Source organism: Mustela nivalis (assembly GCF_964662115.1).
Source record: "Mustela nivalis genome assembly, chromosome: 20".
Classification (NCBI taxonomy): Eukaryota; Metazoa; Chordata; class Mammalia; order Carnivora; family Mustelidae; genus Mustela; species Mustela nivalis.
Genome location: NC_139039.1, coordinates 4847470 through 4865543, shown reverse-complemented (window position 1 = coordinate 4865543; position 18074 = coordinate 4847470). Strand labels below are relative to the sequence as shown.

Sequence of the window (18074 nt, the reverse complement as noted above, 5' to 3'; positions counted from 1 at the left end):
GAGAGCCCGACGCGGGGCTCGATCCCAGGACCCTGAGATCATGACCTGAGCCGAAGGCAGTGGCTTAACCCACTGAGCCACCCAGGCGCCCCTTCACATCACAGTTTTAACACCTCCTGGCTACATAGCCTGAGCCAAGTTATCATCTCCCTGCGCCTGAGTTTCCTGATCTGTGACATGCAATGACTTCGTAGAGCACCCCCCGCCACCCCCAGGGATGAAATGAGGCAATACTTGGAGGGTTCTTAGAACAGGGCCTGGCACAGGGCTAATGAGGTGTTAGTGAGTCTCTTTCGTTTTCTTTAAAAAAAAAAAAAAAAAAAAAGATTTTAAAAAAGATTTAAAAAAGAGAGAGAGAGAGAGATGAGCTGGGGGGAGGGGCAGAGGGAAAGCAGACCCTCAGCTGAGCAGAGAGCCTGATGCAGGGCTGGATCCCAGGACCCCGGGATCATGACCTGAGCCAAAGGCAAATGCCCAACTGAGCCACCCAGGTGCCCCTCGCTCTCCTTTGCTCTGTTTGTTCTCTCTCATCCATGCCCTGCTTTCCATGTTAACACGAGCACCTGAGACGGAGACTTCAGTCCTTCTCACCCTGCTGACTCAGCAGCTCCCCACCGCTTTCCATTCCTTTGAACACTCTGGCAGGTTATTCCCAGGTCCTTCTTCATCTACTTTCCAATCCGATCTCACACCCTTCTTTTTCTCCTACCGGAGGTAACATGAACACGCACTGACCACTCAGGGTCTTTCCCCAGGATGGCCTCCTCGCAGGGGGCCCTTCCACGTTCTGGTCTTTTTCCATTCTCGACTTTCTACATCAACGCTGTCCCTTACAGCCAACCTAGAGGCACTATCTTCACGGACCCTCCCTTGATTTCCTCTGCCTGCCATAGTCTGTCTCCGAATGTCCAAAGCATTGTATCCCTTGCAACAGATTCCTTTCTTCTTTGGGATCAGAATGGTTTGCGTTAGCGCCTCCCCGCTCCCCAGGCGGAGGGAGCTTGAAGGGCAGCAACCACAATGCACTTCACGTCAGCACCCCCACAGGACCCTGCCCCTCTCGGGGGCTCAGTCATTACCCATCAGCTCAGAAAATGCTCTGGAGCGCGACTCTGGAAAAAACAGGAGTGAGAGCAAGTCATGATAGGGATAAGGGAATTAAGAATATTTCAGAGCAAGGCCTCTGTGTGTGTAGAAGGCCATCCTCAGGCAGCCCTCCTGCTGCAACCCCCCCAACCCCCTGCCTGGAAAGAGCTGCCTGGGGGCGTGCTAAACCATGGGCACCCTGAAGACTGAGCCGCCCCAGCCCCTCCCCCTACTGCCCAGCTCCCTTATCAGCAGTGTCCAGAAGAGGGGCGCACTTTTATTGTTGCATAAACAAAATTAGATGCAAACAAGCAAAGACCCTTAATCAATAATTTAAAGCTGCACTAGGCACTTCTTGCTCCAAATATCTCATCTACTCAAAGGCTAGGAACAAAGTTGGGACAGTCACTCTGCACATGAATGGAGTAGGGAAAGAGGGTTTAGGATTGTGTCCTAATCCTGGAGCACCCCCCCCCTTTTTTTTTTTTTTTACAAATATTTCATTTGCATGAGAGAGAGAATACAAGCAAGGGGAGGGGAGGGCAGAGGGAGAGACAAGCAGACACCTCGATGAGCAGGAAGAGGCGGGAAACAGGGCTGGATCCCAGGGCCCTGAGATCATGACCCCAGCCAAAGTCATCCACTTAACTTCTGAGCCTCCAAGGCACTCCCTGGGGCACCCGTTTAAATATCACTGTGTGCCCAAGACATTCAGAACAACCTGCTAATACCAACTCAGCACCTGACGCCAAACTCCTGTGGTTTCAATGTCAAGTGCTATCATCTGTATTTTTCAGGTGGAGAAACAAGGACACTCACAAGTGATTTTTCAAAACCCCCAAAGAAGACAATTTAGATGGAGACGGAAAATCCAAACCACCCAGCTCATCACTCTACCTGCAAATGTGTTTTAACCAAATCCGAGAAAGACTGCGATTCTAACAAAGGCTGTTTCTCTGAGGATTTCATAAGGAGAAGAATGAAGGCAGGGCTGGAGCAGGTTCCACTTAACCGTCATTCAGAGCGACAGCCTCGTCCCATTTTCACGTTTCAACACACACACGGGAGTCAAAGTTCAATGGTCATTGTGAAGCAGAGATGGACCATCTGTTAGATGAGGACCACGGCCTTACGGGCACCAAGGATGGAGGGAGCTCTGAAATCTGCAGAGGACAGAGGACCTTCTCCAGCTCGAGGGATGGGTGGTGTTTGGATTGTTGTAGAGAGATAGGGACGGAGGGGCAGGCCGGGCCTGGAGAACAAGGTCCTGGTTTGTTGGTGATTCTATCAAAAGCCTGGAGGGGCAGCCTGGGCAGCTCAGTGGGTTAAGCATCTGCCTTCGGCTCAGGTCATGATCTCAGGGTCCTGGGATCACAAGTAGGCAGAGAGGCAGGCAGAGAGAAAGGGGGAAGCAGGCTCCCTGCTGAGCAGAGAGCCTGGCGTGGGACTCGATCCCAGGACCCTGAGATCATGACCTGAGCCAAAGGCAGAGGCTTAACCCACTGAGCTACCCAGGAGCCCAACAAATAAGATCTTTAAAAAAAAATCTTAAAAAAAAAAGCCTGGAGAAGTTGGGTTGGAAAGCTCCATTCCAGCAGGTGGTTCCAACTGACAATTCAGACTTACTAGGCAAAGAAACGACCAACAACCCCCTTTGCCTCGGTGTGAGAGGAGGGGCTGGGCTCTGCACTCCTACAGGTGTCCGTCTGAATGTAGACAGTGCCCCTGCCTGGCTCTCTGACCTGAACCTGACTCCCTAGAACCTGAGAGTGGTAGCTAGCAGAGATAGGGAGCTTTCTAATCTGTGACGTTATAATACCTTCTGAGGGAGAGCCCCCAAATCAACACATAATGCAGAACACTAGTTAGCTTCAGAAGTCCCCTTGAAGGATTGGGTGCCTCTCAAATAAACACCTGTTAGAACACAGTTTATCTGATTCGGCTCCGTAGGGGGTGGGGGGGAGACAGAAGAAGAAAAACAATCATGGTTCAGAAATGTCCCCATAACACTGCCACCAATACACGAGCCCTCCCCCTCCTGGCGTCCTGGCAGAGGCTGCTAATTTATCATAACGTCCTGCCCATCAGCCTAAAAGTGGCTTCAGAATCTTTCTGAACACAGCATTTCAGGCAGCTGCTTCCAATCAGATCAGCGTCAACACAGGCAACGAGACTCATTTTCTATTCCAATGTTGTTTAATCAGCAATTTATAACCACCGTGATGCTCTCGGCTGTGGGGCATGAATGGTTCATCAGGCCTTAGCGCAGTCTTGATGACATATTCTTCAAGATTACTTCCCGGCCCACCCCCGCCCCCGCCCCCGCTTCTCTGATTGCATGCTTACCCGGACACGGTTACAACTGACTTGCCGGTTAGATTTTCTTAATGGGCTGGAATCCACCGACCAGGGACCACGAGTGAGTAACGGCACAGGAGCGCCTGATGGCCAGAGCAGTCACACCTGTCACTGAGAAGCTGACAGGCTGGTCCGACTGGCGGTAAGTCCCTTCCCAAACTCGCTGCTCTAATCGTGCCTCTAAATCGAGTTACCTGGCCTACAAGCTGAGGACCAGGCCCCCACCCCTGCCCCTGACCACAGGGCACCCATATGAGCAGCTCGCCGACACCCCCAGACAACAACCTAATTTCTTCACTTTTCCTGACTGCAACAAGACTCAGTTTCTTCATCTGTAAGGTGGGCGTCTGCTGGGAGCCTCCCATGAGCTGAGCCGTGAAAATTACAGTGTAGTGACTGACATGCGACAGCTTCGGCAGCTACTCCGTACCATCAACCGCCTGCCACTCCCCTTCGTTAGCACGTCATCGGGGCTCCCTGGGAGATCCCTAACTCGTTTCCCTTCCTTGCCACTCCAGTGACCCCTCTTCCTCAACCCTGCCCAGTGAGCATTCTGATCATGGCTCTCCAACACCTGCAGGATGAAGTCCACCGTCTTAAGCTGATGCTAGAAACCTCACAGCCTAGCCTCTGTCCACCTCTTCACAGTCCTCTCCCACCACCCACCTGTCCCTGAACGCCTGCACCACGCGCCCTTCCCGACACACAGGGCACTTCTGCGTCCTCCATGTTTGGCTCATGCTGTCTCCGCCGCCGGCAACCTCCCAACCCCTGCTTCGTGAAATGCGACCAATTCTTCTCCTCCTCCACGAAGTTTCCGTGACAAACGCCTTGTTCAACTGACAAGCAGAATTAATTCTTCCGCACTCCAGCCTCCCACTAATGAGCACTCACCCTTGCCTGAGGGTCATTACCTTTGTTTCCTACTCAGTAAACTCTGTTGACCTGAATTGAAGTTATGTTGAAAGTACGAAGGTATTTTTTAAATTTCCAAAGTTCTTAGCATGTTGAGAGCTATTGATCCACAGAAGAACTTGATTCCTATGTGTGTGTATGTGTGTGTGTGTGGTGTATATATACACACACACATATATATTACTATATATTATTATGATATATAACAAATACATATAGCATATATAACATAATACATACATTATAGATATATATGTATATATATATAATATTCCCTAATATGCCAGGCTCTATCTCTTGCACTCCTCCCCAAACCCTAGGACATCTGCTATTGTCTCCAGTTTATAGGTGGGGAAGCGGAGTGTGGGGAGGGTCTACAGCTGGCCCAAGGGCACCAGGTAGGAAGTAGCGGAGCAGGGACTCAAACCCAGGGTGGGGGTCTGGCTGCAGAGCCAACAGGCCTGCAGTGTTGTCTGGGTGAGTTTACCCACACCACACAGAAGGCAGACTAGTGGGGAGACAGGCAAACAGAATAATAATTTCCGTGTGACTCGTCCTTGATGTGAGGAAGACACACACCCGCCAGCACCCATCTGTAGAGAGTCAGGGGACAGACAGAAGTCGGCAATCTAGCCGTGGGACTTGGACCAGTTAATTCACTGCTCGGCCTCTGTTATATTAGTATTATATAATTATTCTATTATAATAATAATAAAAACTATATTATTCTGAGACAGAATAGGGACAGGACTCGAGGCCTGTTTCAAAACCCTAATGAAATGTGACTGTACCATAAAGGAAAAAAATTCCTAAAAAAAAAAAACTCCTGAGTTTGTGTTTCTTGAGCAATATGTCTTACAGGAACGCAGAAAACAGGACATCAACGTAAAGGAGGGAGCCAGCCGCCTGAAAGAACTAGTGAGATCCAGACCAAAGCAGTCTGCAGCAGACCTGCACAGTGACGCAGATCTACCTTCCAGTGACCTTTCCCTCGCTTAAATGCTAAAAATCATGCGCAGGTGTGGGGATTTCACATGCTAATGAGATGTGCAATGTATGGAAAAGCATGATCTCTAAGGTACATAAGCGCCAAGAAAAACCTCACCTCTACCTGCTTAAACATTGTCCTTTCCCCTGCTAGGTTTCTTTAAAAAAAATATATATATATATATTTATCCTTTATTTATTTATTTATTTATCTATTTAAAGATTTTATTTATTTATTTGACAGACAGAGATCACAAGCAGGCAGAGAGACAGGCAAAGAGAGAGGAGGAAGCAGGCTCCCTGCTGAGCAGAGAGCCCGATGTGGGACTCGATTCCAGGACCCTGAGACATGACCCGAGCCGAAGGCAGAGGCTTTAACACTGAGCCACCCAGGCGCCCCATCCTTTATTTATTTATCCATTTTAGAGACAGCGTGCAAGAGAGTGTTAGTGTGAGTAGGAGGGAGGAAGGGGGAGAGAAGCCTCAGGCAGACTCCCTGCTGAGCGTGGGTCCAGTGTAGGGCTAGATCTCACGAGGCATGAGACCATGACCTGAGCTGAAACGAAGAGTCAGATGCCCAACTGAATGAGCCACTCAGGTGCATCTCCCACCTAAGTTTCTTTAAGAAACTCTTCCCGAGGGGCACCTGGGTGGCTCAGTGGGTTAAGGCCTCTGCCTTCAGCTCGGGTCTGATCCCAGGGTCCTGAGATCGAGTCCCGCGTCGGGCTCTCTGCTCAGTGGGGAGCCTGCTTCCTCCTCTCTCTCTGCCTGCCTCTCTGCCTGCTTGTGATCTCCGTCTGTCAAATAAATAAACAAAATATTAAAAAAAAAAAAAAGAAACTCTTCCCGACCTTGCTTCGGAGAGGCAGCCTGAGGACACTGTGTTGCCTCCCTTCTGCTCAAGCACAGACCCCAATAAAGCCTTGCCTGGAACTCCCCTTTGGCCTCTTGTCGATTTCTATCACTGGGAGAGCCCAAGGGCCTGGCCAGTTCCACACAGTGTTTGCAAAGGAAGAGCACAGTCGTATCAACCCTGGCAATGGAGACGAGAAGCCCGGCCAGCTCCCGGGCTGACCCCATGGCCAGGATGGCCTGTGCACCAGGTATTCTCAGTCCAGCGACTCCAACTCCAGTTCCTGTTGCCACTTCAACCCAGCATTGCTCATCGACGTGCACAGCCCACACTGCGACAGGGAGATGGCCTGGGATCCAGATCTTGGGACAAATAGCTAGGAAAGAACCCGAGGCCCAGGCACTGACCTAGGCAAGAGAGCGCGCTTTTCCTTCCTTCCTCACCGCACCCCATGCCCCTATTCCATGGACCTGCCCTATATCCCACTCCTTGCTTTTGCCTAAATCCTCAACTAATCCCATGCAAGTAAGAATTATTTCTTTGCATCTGCACAATTCAAGATCCTATTATAAAGGCTTAAATGTATGCACTTAATAGGAGATGTTTAGAGATCAAAACCCCTTTAAGAACCTGAAGAATAATCTCGAATGGTGTAACTTCAGGCTTCACCTCGGACCCAGGGGGATCGTTGTGGAGGATGGGGATTCTCCTGGAACCCTGGAATCACACCGCTAGACAGAAGTATTAGCCAGCCCCAAGGTGGGACTTGCCGGTGACACACCCCCAGCCCCTCCCTACCCTTGGAGAAAAGGAAAGCCACGGTATACACCATGACCCCCCCCCCACCCCACCCCCCGGAAGGAGAGCTTGCCAGAGTGGGCAAGGGAGTGCGGCCCAGAAAGGCTTCTCTGAGTAGCTGGAATCAGTTCCGTTGTCTGCAAATCATCATTACCCTTGATCAATGGCCTGCGGTCAGAGAACAGGACTGGACCGATGCCAGCTTCTTTTCAGCTTTTCTAGGCACTAGCTTCCCAAAAGAAATTGAAACCAGGTACTGTCTCTTACAGAATCCACTCCTGGAAAGGGCAGAGCAGTTTCCTGACCGATATATCGTCCCGGGCAAGGCCAGACAGGTTTCCCCGCCTTCCTCCTCTGTCTCCTAGTGACAACTGGTGGCCACAGCTCTCTCAGGAGGGAGCCCAGGTTCCAGCCCCTGGGTAGGAGCGCAGGGGTGCTTTGCTGATTTTGTTGTTCTTGGTCCGCCCTTCGGTAAGTTCTCCCTCTGGCACTGCAGGCTGCCTCCATCCCGCCACCTTCCACTCCTCGCTGATTTCAGCCACCCGCTGGCCAGGCGCAGGAGTGGCGCGAGCGGGATGGCTTCCGCCCTGACTGTGCCTTCCTTCCTGTGCGGTGACAGCAAATTCAGGAGATAAATCAGCCTCTACTCAGAAAGCCCGCCGCAGAGGGACGGTGTGGTTAGGGGTGAGCGGGAGGCAGGGAAGGAAACAATTCTCTTTCTCACCAGATCTCTAATTGGTTGTCGCTGCCTGTCAGAGACAACGATGACAAACTTTGAATGTGCCCTGAGCAGAGTCACACAGGCCTCGGTCCACCCTGGGCCAATCGCTCGGCCAGCTGGGCCATTAGCCTGTGACAGTCGACTCCCCCACAGGGCCTGTTGATTTATTTTCCAAATCAATGACCCAACATATTCTTAACACTCAGGTCAATGCGCCTGGTTCGGACAATGCACCCCACGTTCAAGACCGTGGTTGATGCCAGGGAAAATAGGAGAAATGACTCAAACGTGAGTCAGCTCCAGCCACCCCCGGCTTGGGGGAGATGAGCGACGTGTAAATAAGTGTAAAGAAAGAGACAATGAGAAGGCTCTAAAGGAAGGTTCCAAGAAAGCGCAAGGGGAGTGCCAAGGAAGGAGAAACTATCTTGTGAGTTTTTTTAAAATTCCCAGCAGCAGAATATCTTAAAGGTCAACATGGAAACCAGTAGGGCAATTTTTTTTTTTCTTTAAGATTTTTATTTATTCATTTGACAGAGAGAAATCACAAGTAGATGGAGAGGCAGGCAGAGAGAGAGAGAGGGAAGCAGGCTCCCTGCTGAGCAGAGAGCCCGATGCGGGACTCGATCCCAGGACCCTGAGATCATGACCTGAGCCGAAGGCAGCGGCTTAACCCACTGAGCCACCCAGGCGCCCTAGGGCAATTTTTGATTACAGGTTTGTGACCAAACTAGTGAGCAGGAACCGGTGCTGAGGTGCTTCTACAAGGAGTGTGCTGCTCATTCATGAATGCAACCAACTTTCACGAACACCTCATGCTACTTGCCGGGCACTGTGCGACATGCCCAGGATACAACAGTGAACAAGGCAAGCACACCGCCTCCCAGGTGAAACTCACAAATACAGTATAAAAATGTCCAAGTGCGGCCTGTTGGGTGTGCCCGAAGCAATCCTCATGGGGCCAAGGGGTAGGAAGCAGGACGGGGAAGATGGAGGGTCTTGTTAAGGAGTCTGGATTCCATGCGAAGGAATGTGAAGCCGATGAAGATTCGATTTATGTATTTATTTTACAGACAGAGACAGCTTGCAAACAGGGGTTGGGGCAGAAGGAGAAGGAGAGTCTCCAGGCGACTCCCTGCTGGGAACCGAGTCTGAATTGCACGAAGGCCTGGATCTCACAACCCTGAGATCATGCCCTGAACTGAAATCAAGTCAGTTGCTCAACCCACTGAGCCACCCAGGCGCCCCCAAGCCACTGACGTTTCGAAGCAGAGGACTGCCGCATTGAGATTTGCCTTTCTACAAAACCATCACGGTGGTGTGTAAAGGAGGGGTCCTGAAGGGTGAGAGGCCCTGGAGGAAGTCCATTTGTACATTTTAAAAACTAAGAGCAAATCCAAGTCTCCCCCTTTGTGGCAACGCTACTGTCACAGGCTTACACTCGATGAGCTCTGCTGAGAGCTCCTGTTCCAGAACCACGGTCCGCTTTATCCGTGTGGAGGTCCAGAGGAAGCCGCAAAGGATCACCGGCTGTGATTACCCATTTCTTTACTGCATACGAGTTGGGATTTTAGAGTGGCTTCTGTTTTCGTCTTATCTTACCCATGACAATTTTTTAAGTAAAGAGCATCTGGGGCGCTATTTATTTTCTCATTAAATTGGAGAGTGGAAGGGAAGAGGGGATTATCAATATCCGGGCAGGGCCATGAAGTAGATCATGCAGAACTAGGTCAACAACCAGCCCTGTGTATCTCAAAGGAAAAAAAAAAGGGGGCTAAGAACAAATGCACGAGAGGTCAGGAAATAACTGCGTGGCCACAGTCTGGTAGGTGGTTCTATTTGGTTGCCCCCTCCTGGGGTTTGGTTTCAAAGGCATTAGGAAGTCAGAGACAGAGGAAGAAGTCAAATGATACCATGTGTCTAATCCCAAAATCGTGTAATGCTTCTTGTGTCTCCCAGGGTAAAAATAACATTCTTACAATGGTATACAAGAGCCTAGATGTTCTGTACCCTTGCCCCCTCCCCACTCTCCCTCCGACCACCTCTCTGACCTCACCCCTTCAGACTCTGCCCCAGCCACACTCATCTCCTGGTTCTTCCCACTACTATCATGGGCCTCAGGACCTCTGTATGTGCTATTTCCTCCAAAGTTGTGCATGGCTCTCTCTCTCTCACCTCCTTCAAGTCTTTTCTCAATTTTTTTTTTTTTTTCTTAAGGGAGGTACGAAAACCAATATATATATATATATATTTTTTTTTTTTTAAGAATGCTGCTAACCAAAGTCATCAGTGCCCAAGTTTCCCCCCAAAATCATAATGGATAAATACAATCATCAGCAGTTTGACATTAGAAATGCTAGCCACACAAACAGTAGAGTCCTGATTAAAATGTCATCGAACCAAGTGGGCCAGCCAGAAAGAAAGGCCTCCAATTCAATACCCTGAGAACCTGATTCAGATAATTGCTCTCCCAAATATCATGAATTCTCTTGGATTCTACAGGTAATCCATCTCAACAGTGAGAACATAACTGAAAAATCTGTAGCTTCTCGACATCGACAAAGTCTAACATTTAAGATTCTTGACATCAAATTGTAATCCTTACGAACGGTCTCATGGAATCTAAGTTTGAAACACAGCAGCCAAAGTGAACTTCACGGAGACTCTCTGGGAGCATCTCATTGACACTGCGAATTTCCCAGGCTTCCTAACCCCCTTGCATGTTCCCTGACCCTGCACTTCTCATCTTTCAGCAAAGGAGTGTTCATTTGTTTCCGCTCTGTCTCCTTGCCCTGCTGGAGTGTAAACTCCAAAGGGCAGGGATTTGCTCCTGCTCTGTTCCCTCCCCTGCCTGTATTTCCAGTGCCTACAACAGAAGACACGATGAATGTTTATTAAATGTTGAACAGACCTTGAGGACAAAGATTTTCAGTGTCTTTACCTTTAGAAGGCACCCAATTGTCTTATTTACTTTCTTTAATTTTTTTGGCAACAGTAACAACAACAACAACAAACAGCCTTTCTCAATAGGCTTCCCTTTGCTTAAATTCAAAATAAGTCAGCTGATTTTTCAAAGACATTGGCCAAATTATTTGGGAGGAAGGGGTGACAACCTGGGTTTTAGAAACTAATTGTAACTGGCCCCTGAAGTCTAGGGTCGGCTGAGTTGATACGACCCTGCTTATAAAAAACAACCTTCCAGGGCATCTGGGTGACTCGGTCCTTAAGCATCTGACTTCAGCTCTGGTCATGATCCTGGGGTCCTGGGATTGAGCCCCATATCAGGCTCCCTGCTCAGCAGGAAACCTGCTTCTCCCTCTCCCACTCCCCCAGCTTGTGTTCTCTCTCTCACTGTGTGTCTCTCTCTCAAGTAAATAAATAAAATCTTAAAAAACAAAAACAAAACAACCTTCCATGCTATGCTTCCTTTTCTACTGTTTTCATCTTCAGCTGCACAACAGACCCAGTAGCCAGAAAAAAATAAGGCTTTCCCTAGGCTATTTGGGTGATGAAAGTCATCACGCTCATTTTAAACATTTGTCATACCCATTCCTTATTCCTATAATACGTCTTGTCTTGGGTCTTGTGCCTGCTGTGCCATTCATGTCCCCTCCCCAAGCTCTGAGTTCTGTCAGGAACAGCCTCCAAGACTCCCTTTCCAACGGTGGCCTCAGGTTGCCTGGTCAGTGAAAGGAAAAGCCTCAAGTGTACATAAGCTGGCTCCTGCTTGCTGCCCGTGAGGCTCAAAGCCAGAGTCCTGAGGTTCCTGCACAGTCCCTCCCCTTCCCGGGGAAGAAAATCAATCACCAGGAAGACAATTTGTGAAGATGTGAAACTGCTAGAAAGAAATCCCCACTTCATGTGGTTTCCCTTGTACCCACACACGTCTACACAGGTTAGACAGCTCGATGCTTTCCCAGGTGACTACACTAGGGTCCCTCTGAGCATGTGGCCTGGGGTCCACCCCTGGCCTCTGAATCCCCCACCCAGACCAACAACCACACCCTGACACAGGACACGTAAAAACAATCGAGCAGCGTTGCTGCTAGATGGTGACACGTCCCATCATCACAGGAGAATTGGGGGTGGGAAAGGGCGGCCCTCTGTAACGCTCCATTGCCACTTAACTTCCATCAGACCCCAGCTGCCAGAGCCGCTCTGGAGCTTTTGCCCCTCGTTCTTAGACTTTTCCCCATCTAGAAAGTTAGCAGCGTAAATCCAAAGTTCAGTGCTTCAAGAACAGGGAAGGCGCCACGATGAGGTAACTGAATTTTGTGGGTCATTGAGGACACAGGCAAGCCCCCCTTCCGAATGAGGCTGACCCAGGCCCCCTGTTAGAGCAGCCCAAATTCCCACGTGTCCTTATTCTCCTCCAGGGCCACTGGCCTGTGAAAACACAACTGAAATAGACACTGCTCTGCAGACTCAAAGGGAAGCTTCTAGAATCTCAATAGACCAAAGAAGGACCAGAATCCAGAGATCCTTCTTCCCAACCCCTAATGCAGGACAAGACAACATTCAGGGAACCAGGGAGGTGGAACTCAGTCTGACAGCAAATCTCGGGCTGTAAAACACACAAGCAGAGGCCACCTGCCACCTTCAGCGACCAAGACCAAGCGACTGAGCGCTGACGCTGCTCTAAAGCCTGGAGCGCAGGGCGCGGGTGGGGGCCCCCCCGCAGGCGAGCACGCAGCCCGCTCCGCTCCCTCGCCGGCCCCCTTCCCGAGCTCCACCCGTCCCTCCCGAGCACCTGCTCCAGCACTCACTTTGAGGAAGCCCCTCGGGAAGGGCATGCCGGTCCCTAACCAGGATCCCGCCGGGGGTCCGTCGCGGTCCGCTGTGGGAGCAGCTGGGGCTGCGGGGCGCGCCGCGCCTGTGCGGGGCGGGAGGCCGTCTGGAGGCGGGCGGTCGCGGCGCGCGGCCCTCCGACGGCCTTATCGGCGGCAGAGGCGCGCTATCGGGCGGCCCGGGGGCTCAGCGCGCGGGCGGAGGGGAGGCGCCCGCCTGGGGCTGGCAGATTACAGCAGCGCCCCGGCCGGCTCCCGCTCCCCAGGCCGCGGCCGGCGCGGCCCCTGCAGAGAGCCCCCACGGGGGCCGTGAGCCCGGCGGGCCAGCCCCTCACCCAGCTGCGCCGCAGGGAGGCGAGGGAGAGCCCGCCTGCCGCCTCTCCCCGTCGGCCGGCCCACGGCGGGTTTGGGGTGCGGGGGTCTTGCAGTGGCGGGGCTGCCCAGAGGAGGCTGCAGGAGGAGGAGAAGCCCCCCGCCCCCCGTGGGGGCAGCCGGCCTTGCATGGGCAGAGGACTGTGGGGGAGCCGCTGGCCTTCTGGGCTCCCCAGCCCTGGTGTTCACATGCTTTCACGGCGAGGGGGAGGGGCAAGGGGGGAAAAGAGGGGGCCGTGTTCCTTAATTGCTGATTTGCAGGGAATCTGGGCACAACCTTAATAACATCGGGGCCAAAAATAACAGCGTTCCTGGGAACCAGAGGTGAGTCACCACAAACAGCGACCAGGAGGGAAGGGGGACCCGGGCAGCTCCCCACCCCACCGCGGCCAGGAGGTGGGGGCTGCCCACAGAGCCCCGGCTGGGCCAGTCCTGGCAGAGCTGTTGCTGGCTTGCCTTGGGAAGCCTTCTTTCTGGGCATCTGTGCCTCCTACAGGGGGATGGGGCCCATCTGCCCTGAGTGGCTTTATCCGGTGAGAACACTGCGCCCCTGGAGTACCAGTTGGTGCCTGGCAGAGAGGACCGATGACCCAAAGGAGCTGAACTGTAAGAACCCAAGGACTCCCTGGGACCAGGCAGGCTCCCTGGGGCTTCCTGGAAGTGGCGTCACCTAGATGGAGCTGCTGCTTCCATGCCATGTATCCTCCCTTTTCTTTCCAGAGGTGCACAGACCCCGCTGCGGGAGTCCTGCCTGGGAAGGGTCCCTCTCACCTTGCTCACGTGCCTCTCAGCCTGCGGCTAGCCTGAGACTGGTCCAGGTCCCCTGACAGGCAGCCATCTGGCTTTGGAGCTTTTCTGCAGATCCAAACGGGTCCTGCTGTGAAGGCACAGCTGTTGTGGAAAACGCCACCGAGGGCCGCTCTGTGGCCCTCTGTTTTCCACAGCAGCTGGAAAGCCCCCCAGTGGAGGCCAAGGCCACTTCCAAGCAGACCAGCACCTGTCATGGTCTGGCGAGGGCAAAAGCAGGTTCTAGGCCACACCTCGACGAGTAATAACACAATCATTACCACACAAGTCCACACAGATGTCTATTGAAGCATATGATTCCAAACAATGGCTTTTTTTTTTTAAGGGGCCCAGAAGCCTAAAAGATGTAAAAGCAGGTCCCCAACAACTCTGCCACAGGACAAATGGTCTTCCTTAGCAACAACCACTGGGCTAGGCTAGCTGGTGACAGAGTCCCGCCAGCCTGTACCCCCCTCGCGTGCAGGAGCGACTTTGGAGTCAACTGTAGGGGAATTGGTACATAGCAAGCGCTCAGTAAAGGTTTCTGGAATGGGTCCATGGCTGTCACCAGCAGTGTGATAAGAACAAGAAGCCATTTCACCATCCAGGGAAGAGGAGAGACTAGATTCCAGGCTCTGAAGGAGAAAATGTCAGCAGGGAAACATGGCACATAACACAATTTAGAGAAGGCCCTGAGAGTAGAAACTCCTCTCAAATCTTAGGCGAGGGTGGACGTCAGGCAGGCTTGGTTCTTTGTGTGAGGTCCTTGTGTGGTGCTTCCTGCGGCAAGACAGTGCCTCCCAGGTCCCTGAGCCCTAGGCTGGCAGCTGAGCTCTGGGAATCAGGGCGCCTCAGAACTTTACCCCAGAAGGGGGTACCCTCCCCTTGGCAATGCGAGGCTCCTCTCCCACGGATACACAGAGTCAGGGAAATGGCCGGGCACATGTGGAGTCAACCAAACAACCAGGCTAAAGGGAACGGGACCACATGCAAGCCTCTGGGTCTCGAATAACTGGACCCACGATGAGCTTGAGATCCCTGAATTCCTACCTGGAGCAGGGCTCCTGGGACAGTCAGGCTAGAGATGGGTCATGCGGGCTGAAGTGGTATTTAGCACTCTCTTGTCAGCAGATCTGCCACAAAATACCTTTCTCTTTTCTTAACCTCTAAAAGGGAGGCGCAAAGCCGTCCCAGTGTGCAAAGTGCAGGCCCAGGCCATCTCGGGATTGAGAGGATGCCTTGAAATTCCGCTCCCTTCCACCCTGGTGCTTCTCAAGCTCCTCTGCTCTTGGTTTGATTTATTTGTTTACAAATAGGCTCATACCCAGTGCTCACTGTGTGGTAGGGGCTGTTCTGAGCACTTGACATTCACTCATACAATCCTTATAATTTCCCTGTGAGGGATTCCCTCTCATTAGGCCCAGTTTACAGATGAGGAAACTGAGGAATGAAGTGATTGAAAACCGACTTAACAGGCAGAGAGTTTCCAGCCCAGGCAGTCTGGATCTAGGGTCTGGAGGCCAACTCGGTCACTTTGCTTGGGGATCGCTGCTTTAATTTGTTCACAGTTAGCCAATCCATTTTCTTTAATATTAATTTATATTAATATGTTAGTATTAATTAATTATCCATTAATTGATTTTCCTTAATAGGAACTTTTTCATTCCAGGAGTGATAAGCACGGAATTCAACAACTGTTGAACATTTCAAGTTCTCTTGTTTCAGGTTCTATTTTTCAAAGATGATAAATAAGTCAATAGAAAAAGTGTTTAATAGGTGTTTCATAAAAGTAATAAGACCTCCTCATTGAAAAACATTTGAAAATGGAAGGCAGTGCATATAGTCTTTCATCCGATTCCTTCTACCTCTTGTCCCCACCCTCCCCAGACAGATGCAAACACCCTCCTAAACTTTGCATCTGTCATTCCTTTGCTTCTCTTTATAGTTTTACCCCTTGTGTAGGTATTGTTCAGCTTTGCATGTTTTCCTAACTTTGAGTAAGTGGAGTTACACTGGACAGACTCTTCAGCTTATTTGCATTTTTTTTAAAGATTTTATTCATTTATTTGACACAGAGAGAGACAGCAAGAGAGGGAACACAAGCAGGGAGAATGGGAGAGGGAGAAGCAGACGCCCAGCCAAGCAGGAAGCCCGATGCCGGCTCGATCCCAGGACCCTGGGATCATGACCTGAGCCCAAGGCAGACGCTTAACGACTGAGCCACCCAGGCACCAGCTTATTTGCATTTTAATGCAACATGATGTTTCTGAGATTCAGCCAGGAGTCATCTATTAATTTTCACCGCTGTACGCTACTCCATTGTATGCAAACACCACAAATTATTTATCCATTTTACTGCTAATGGAATCTGAGCTGTGTTCAGCTTTTTACTTTTAAAACATTATCGCTATGAGGCTTCTTATGCGATCATTGCTAGACTTGTCTAGTGTGAACACCAGCAGGAGCGGAATTACTTAACTGAGTCTTTAGCTTGCCTGGATAATGCCGAGTTGTTTTTGAACCTGGCTCTTCAGATTGTACTCCCGATACCAGGGTGCGCAGTGGCTCCTTGAGCTCATCAGACTTTTAAACTTTTGTCAAACCCGTAGGTGTAAAATGGTACTGCATTACAGTTTTAATTTGCATTTCCCTAATTAGTTGGGCATCTTTTCACATGCTCACAGGCCACTTGTTTTTCATCTTCTGCGAAAGTACTGGTCCCATGGTTCATCTCTTTCCTTTTTAAAAAAAGTATCTTTTGGGGGCACCTGGGTGGCTCAATGGGTTAAGCGTCCAACTCTTGGTTTAGGCTCAGGTCCTGATCTCAGGGTGGTGGGAAATCCAAGCGCCGAAGTGGGCTCAGCTCAGCCTAGAGTCGGCTTGTCCCTTTCCCTACCCCCATGTGCTCTCTCTTTCTCTCTCTCTCTCTCACTCTCAGTCTCAAATAAATTAATAAATAAAATATTTTTAAAAATAAATAAAATAGTCTATCTTGATGAACAGAACTTGTCCATCTTAATGTAGTTAAATATATCAATCATTTCCTCTCTGGTTGGTGCTTTTTCTGTCATATTTAAGAACTCCTTCCCTAGCCTGAGCTCATATGTACATTTTCCTGTATTACAAATACTTCATAGTTTTGATCATTATATTTAGATCTTTAGATCCACGGGACTTATTTTTATGTGCAGTGTGAATTAACATTTCTGGTTTTTCCATATAGATCCTTGATTATCTTAGCACCATTTACTGAACAGCCTGTCCTTTCTCCATTGAAGTACGGCCCCATCTCCATCATATACGCAGGTTCCACGTACAGGTGTCCCCTGGGGCTCTCTCTTATTACCTACCCACTGGCCTGTGCACCTGTCTCGCCTCCAATATCACACGGTCTTTATTGCTATTACTTTATCATAAGCTTAATATTGTTTGTAATAAGTCTTACTACCTCCTTGCTTTAGTCCTCTTTAAAAATATCAAACCTTTTCCCCCTTAAACAAGTAGAAAAAGAGGAGTATAATAAACCCAAGAAGAAAAAAAATTTAAAAGATCAGAAACCAATGAAATCGGAAACAGAAAACAACAAAGAAAATCAGGAGACTGGCTTAGACACAAAACTGGACAAAAGAGAATTGGGGTCTATTTATGCCTTGCACTGAAATAACTGATTTTAGTTTTTGATTCGTAAGTTAGGAAATTCATTTTTAGGATCTTAATGTAATATTAGCCCTTGTACTGAATCATCATATCTGGTTACTGTAGTTCTAAACTATTTGGCAGTTCATATTATAGACTTGGGAGTGTTTCTTTTGTAGTCCATCAATTTCACACTTAAATAAAAAGCATGTGTTTTGAATATGTTAAAAAAGAAAGTATCAGATCTTCTCTTGGCCCTTTACTTTTCTTGTACATTTAGGAAAATGCCACACACACACACAAAAAAAAACCTAGAGATTTTGATTGCAATTACATAGAATTCATTTATCAATGTCCAGAGAATCGACTTTATGATATTAAATCTTTCAATTGTATACACATGGTACTGTATATTTGTATATACATTCAGATCTTTAATGTTTTATAATTTTATAATTTTCCCCATAAAAGATCTTTCCCATTTTCTTAAGGTTTTTTTTCTTGGGACCTGGTTATCTTAATGCTGTTAAAAGCGAGATCTTTGGGGGGCGCCTGGGTGGCTCAGTGGGTTAAGCCGCTGCCTTCGGCTCAGGTCATGATCTCAGGGTCCTGGGATCGAGTCCCGCATCGGGCTCTCTGCTCAGCAGGGAGCCTGCTTCCCTCTCTCTCTCTGCCTGCCTCTCCATCTGCTTGTGATTTCTCTCTGTCAAATAAATAAATAAAATCTTAAAAAAAAAAAAAAAGCGAGATCTTTTATTTGATTATATTTTTGTTTGGT

General features: G+C 49.7%; 1 protein-coding gene across 7 annotated transcripts in view; it reads right to left on the bottom strand.

The window, feature by feature from the left end:
• The window catches only part of ANK1 (ankyrin 1), a gene marked incomplete at its 5' end in the record, with an annotated part of 127217 nt that extends 114551 nt beyond the window's left edge, over nucleotides 1-12666 (bottom strand). For 5 of the 7 annotated variants that reach the window (XM_082715248.1, XM_082715255.1, XM_082715238.1 and 2 more), the window contains one exon: nucleotides 12482-12628. In XM_082715248.1, coding sequence (XP_082571374.1) covers nucleotides 12482-12508 — 27 coding nt within the window. Of the gene's footprint in view, nucleotides 1-12481 lie in introns of all 7 variants that reach the window. The other 2 variants (XM_082715260.1, XM_082715241.1) reach the window with 2 other exon arrangements.
• Between the last annotated feature and the right edge of the window lie 5408 nt (nucleotides 12667-18074).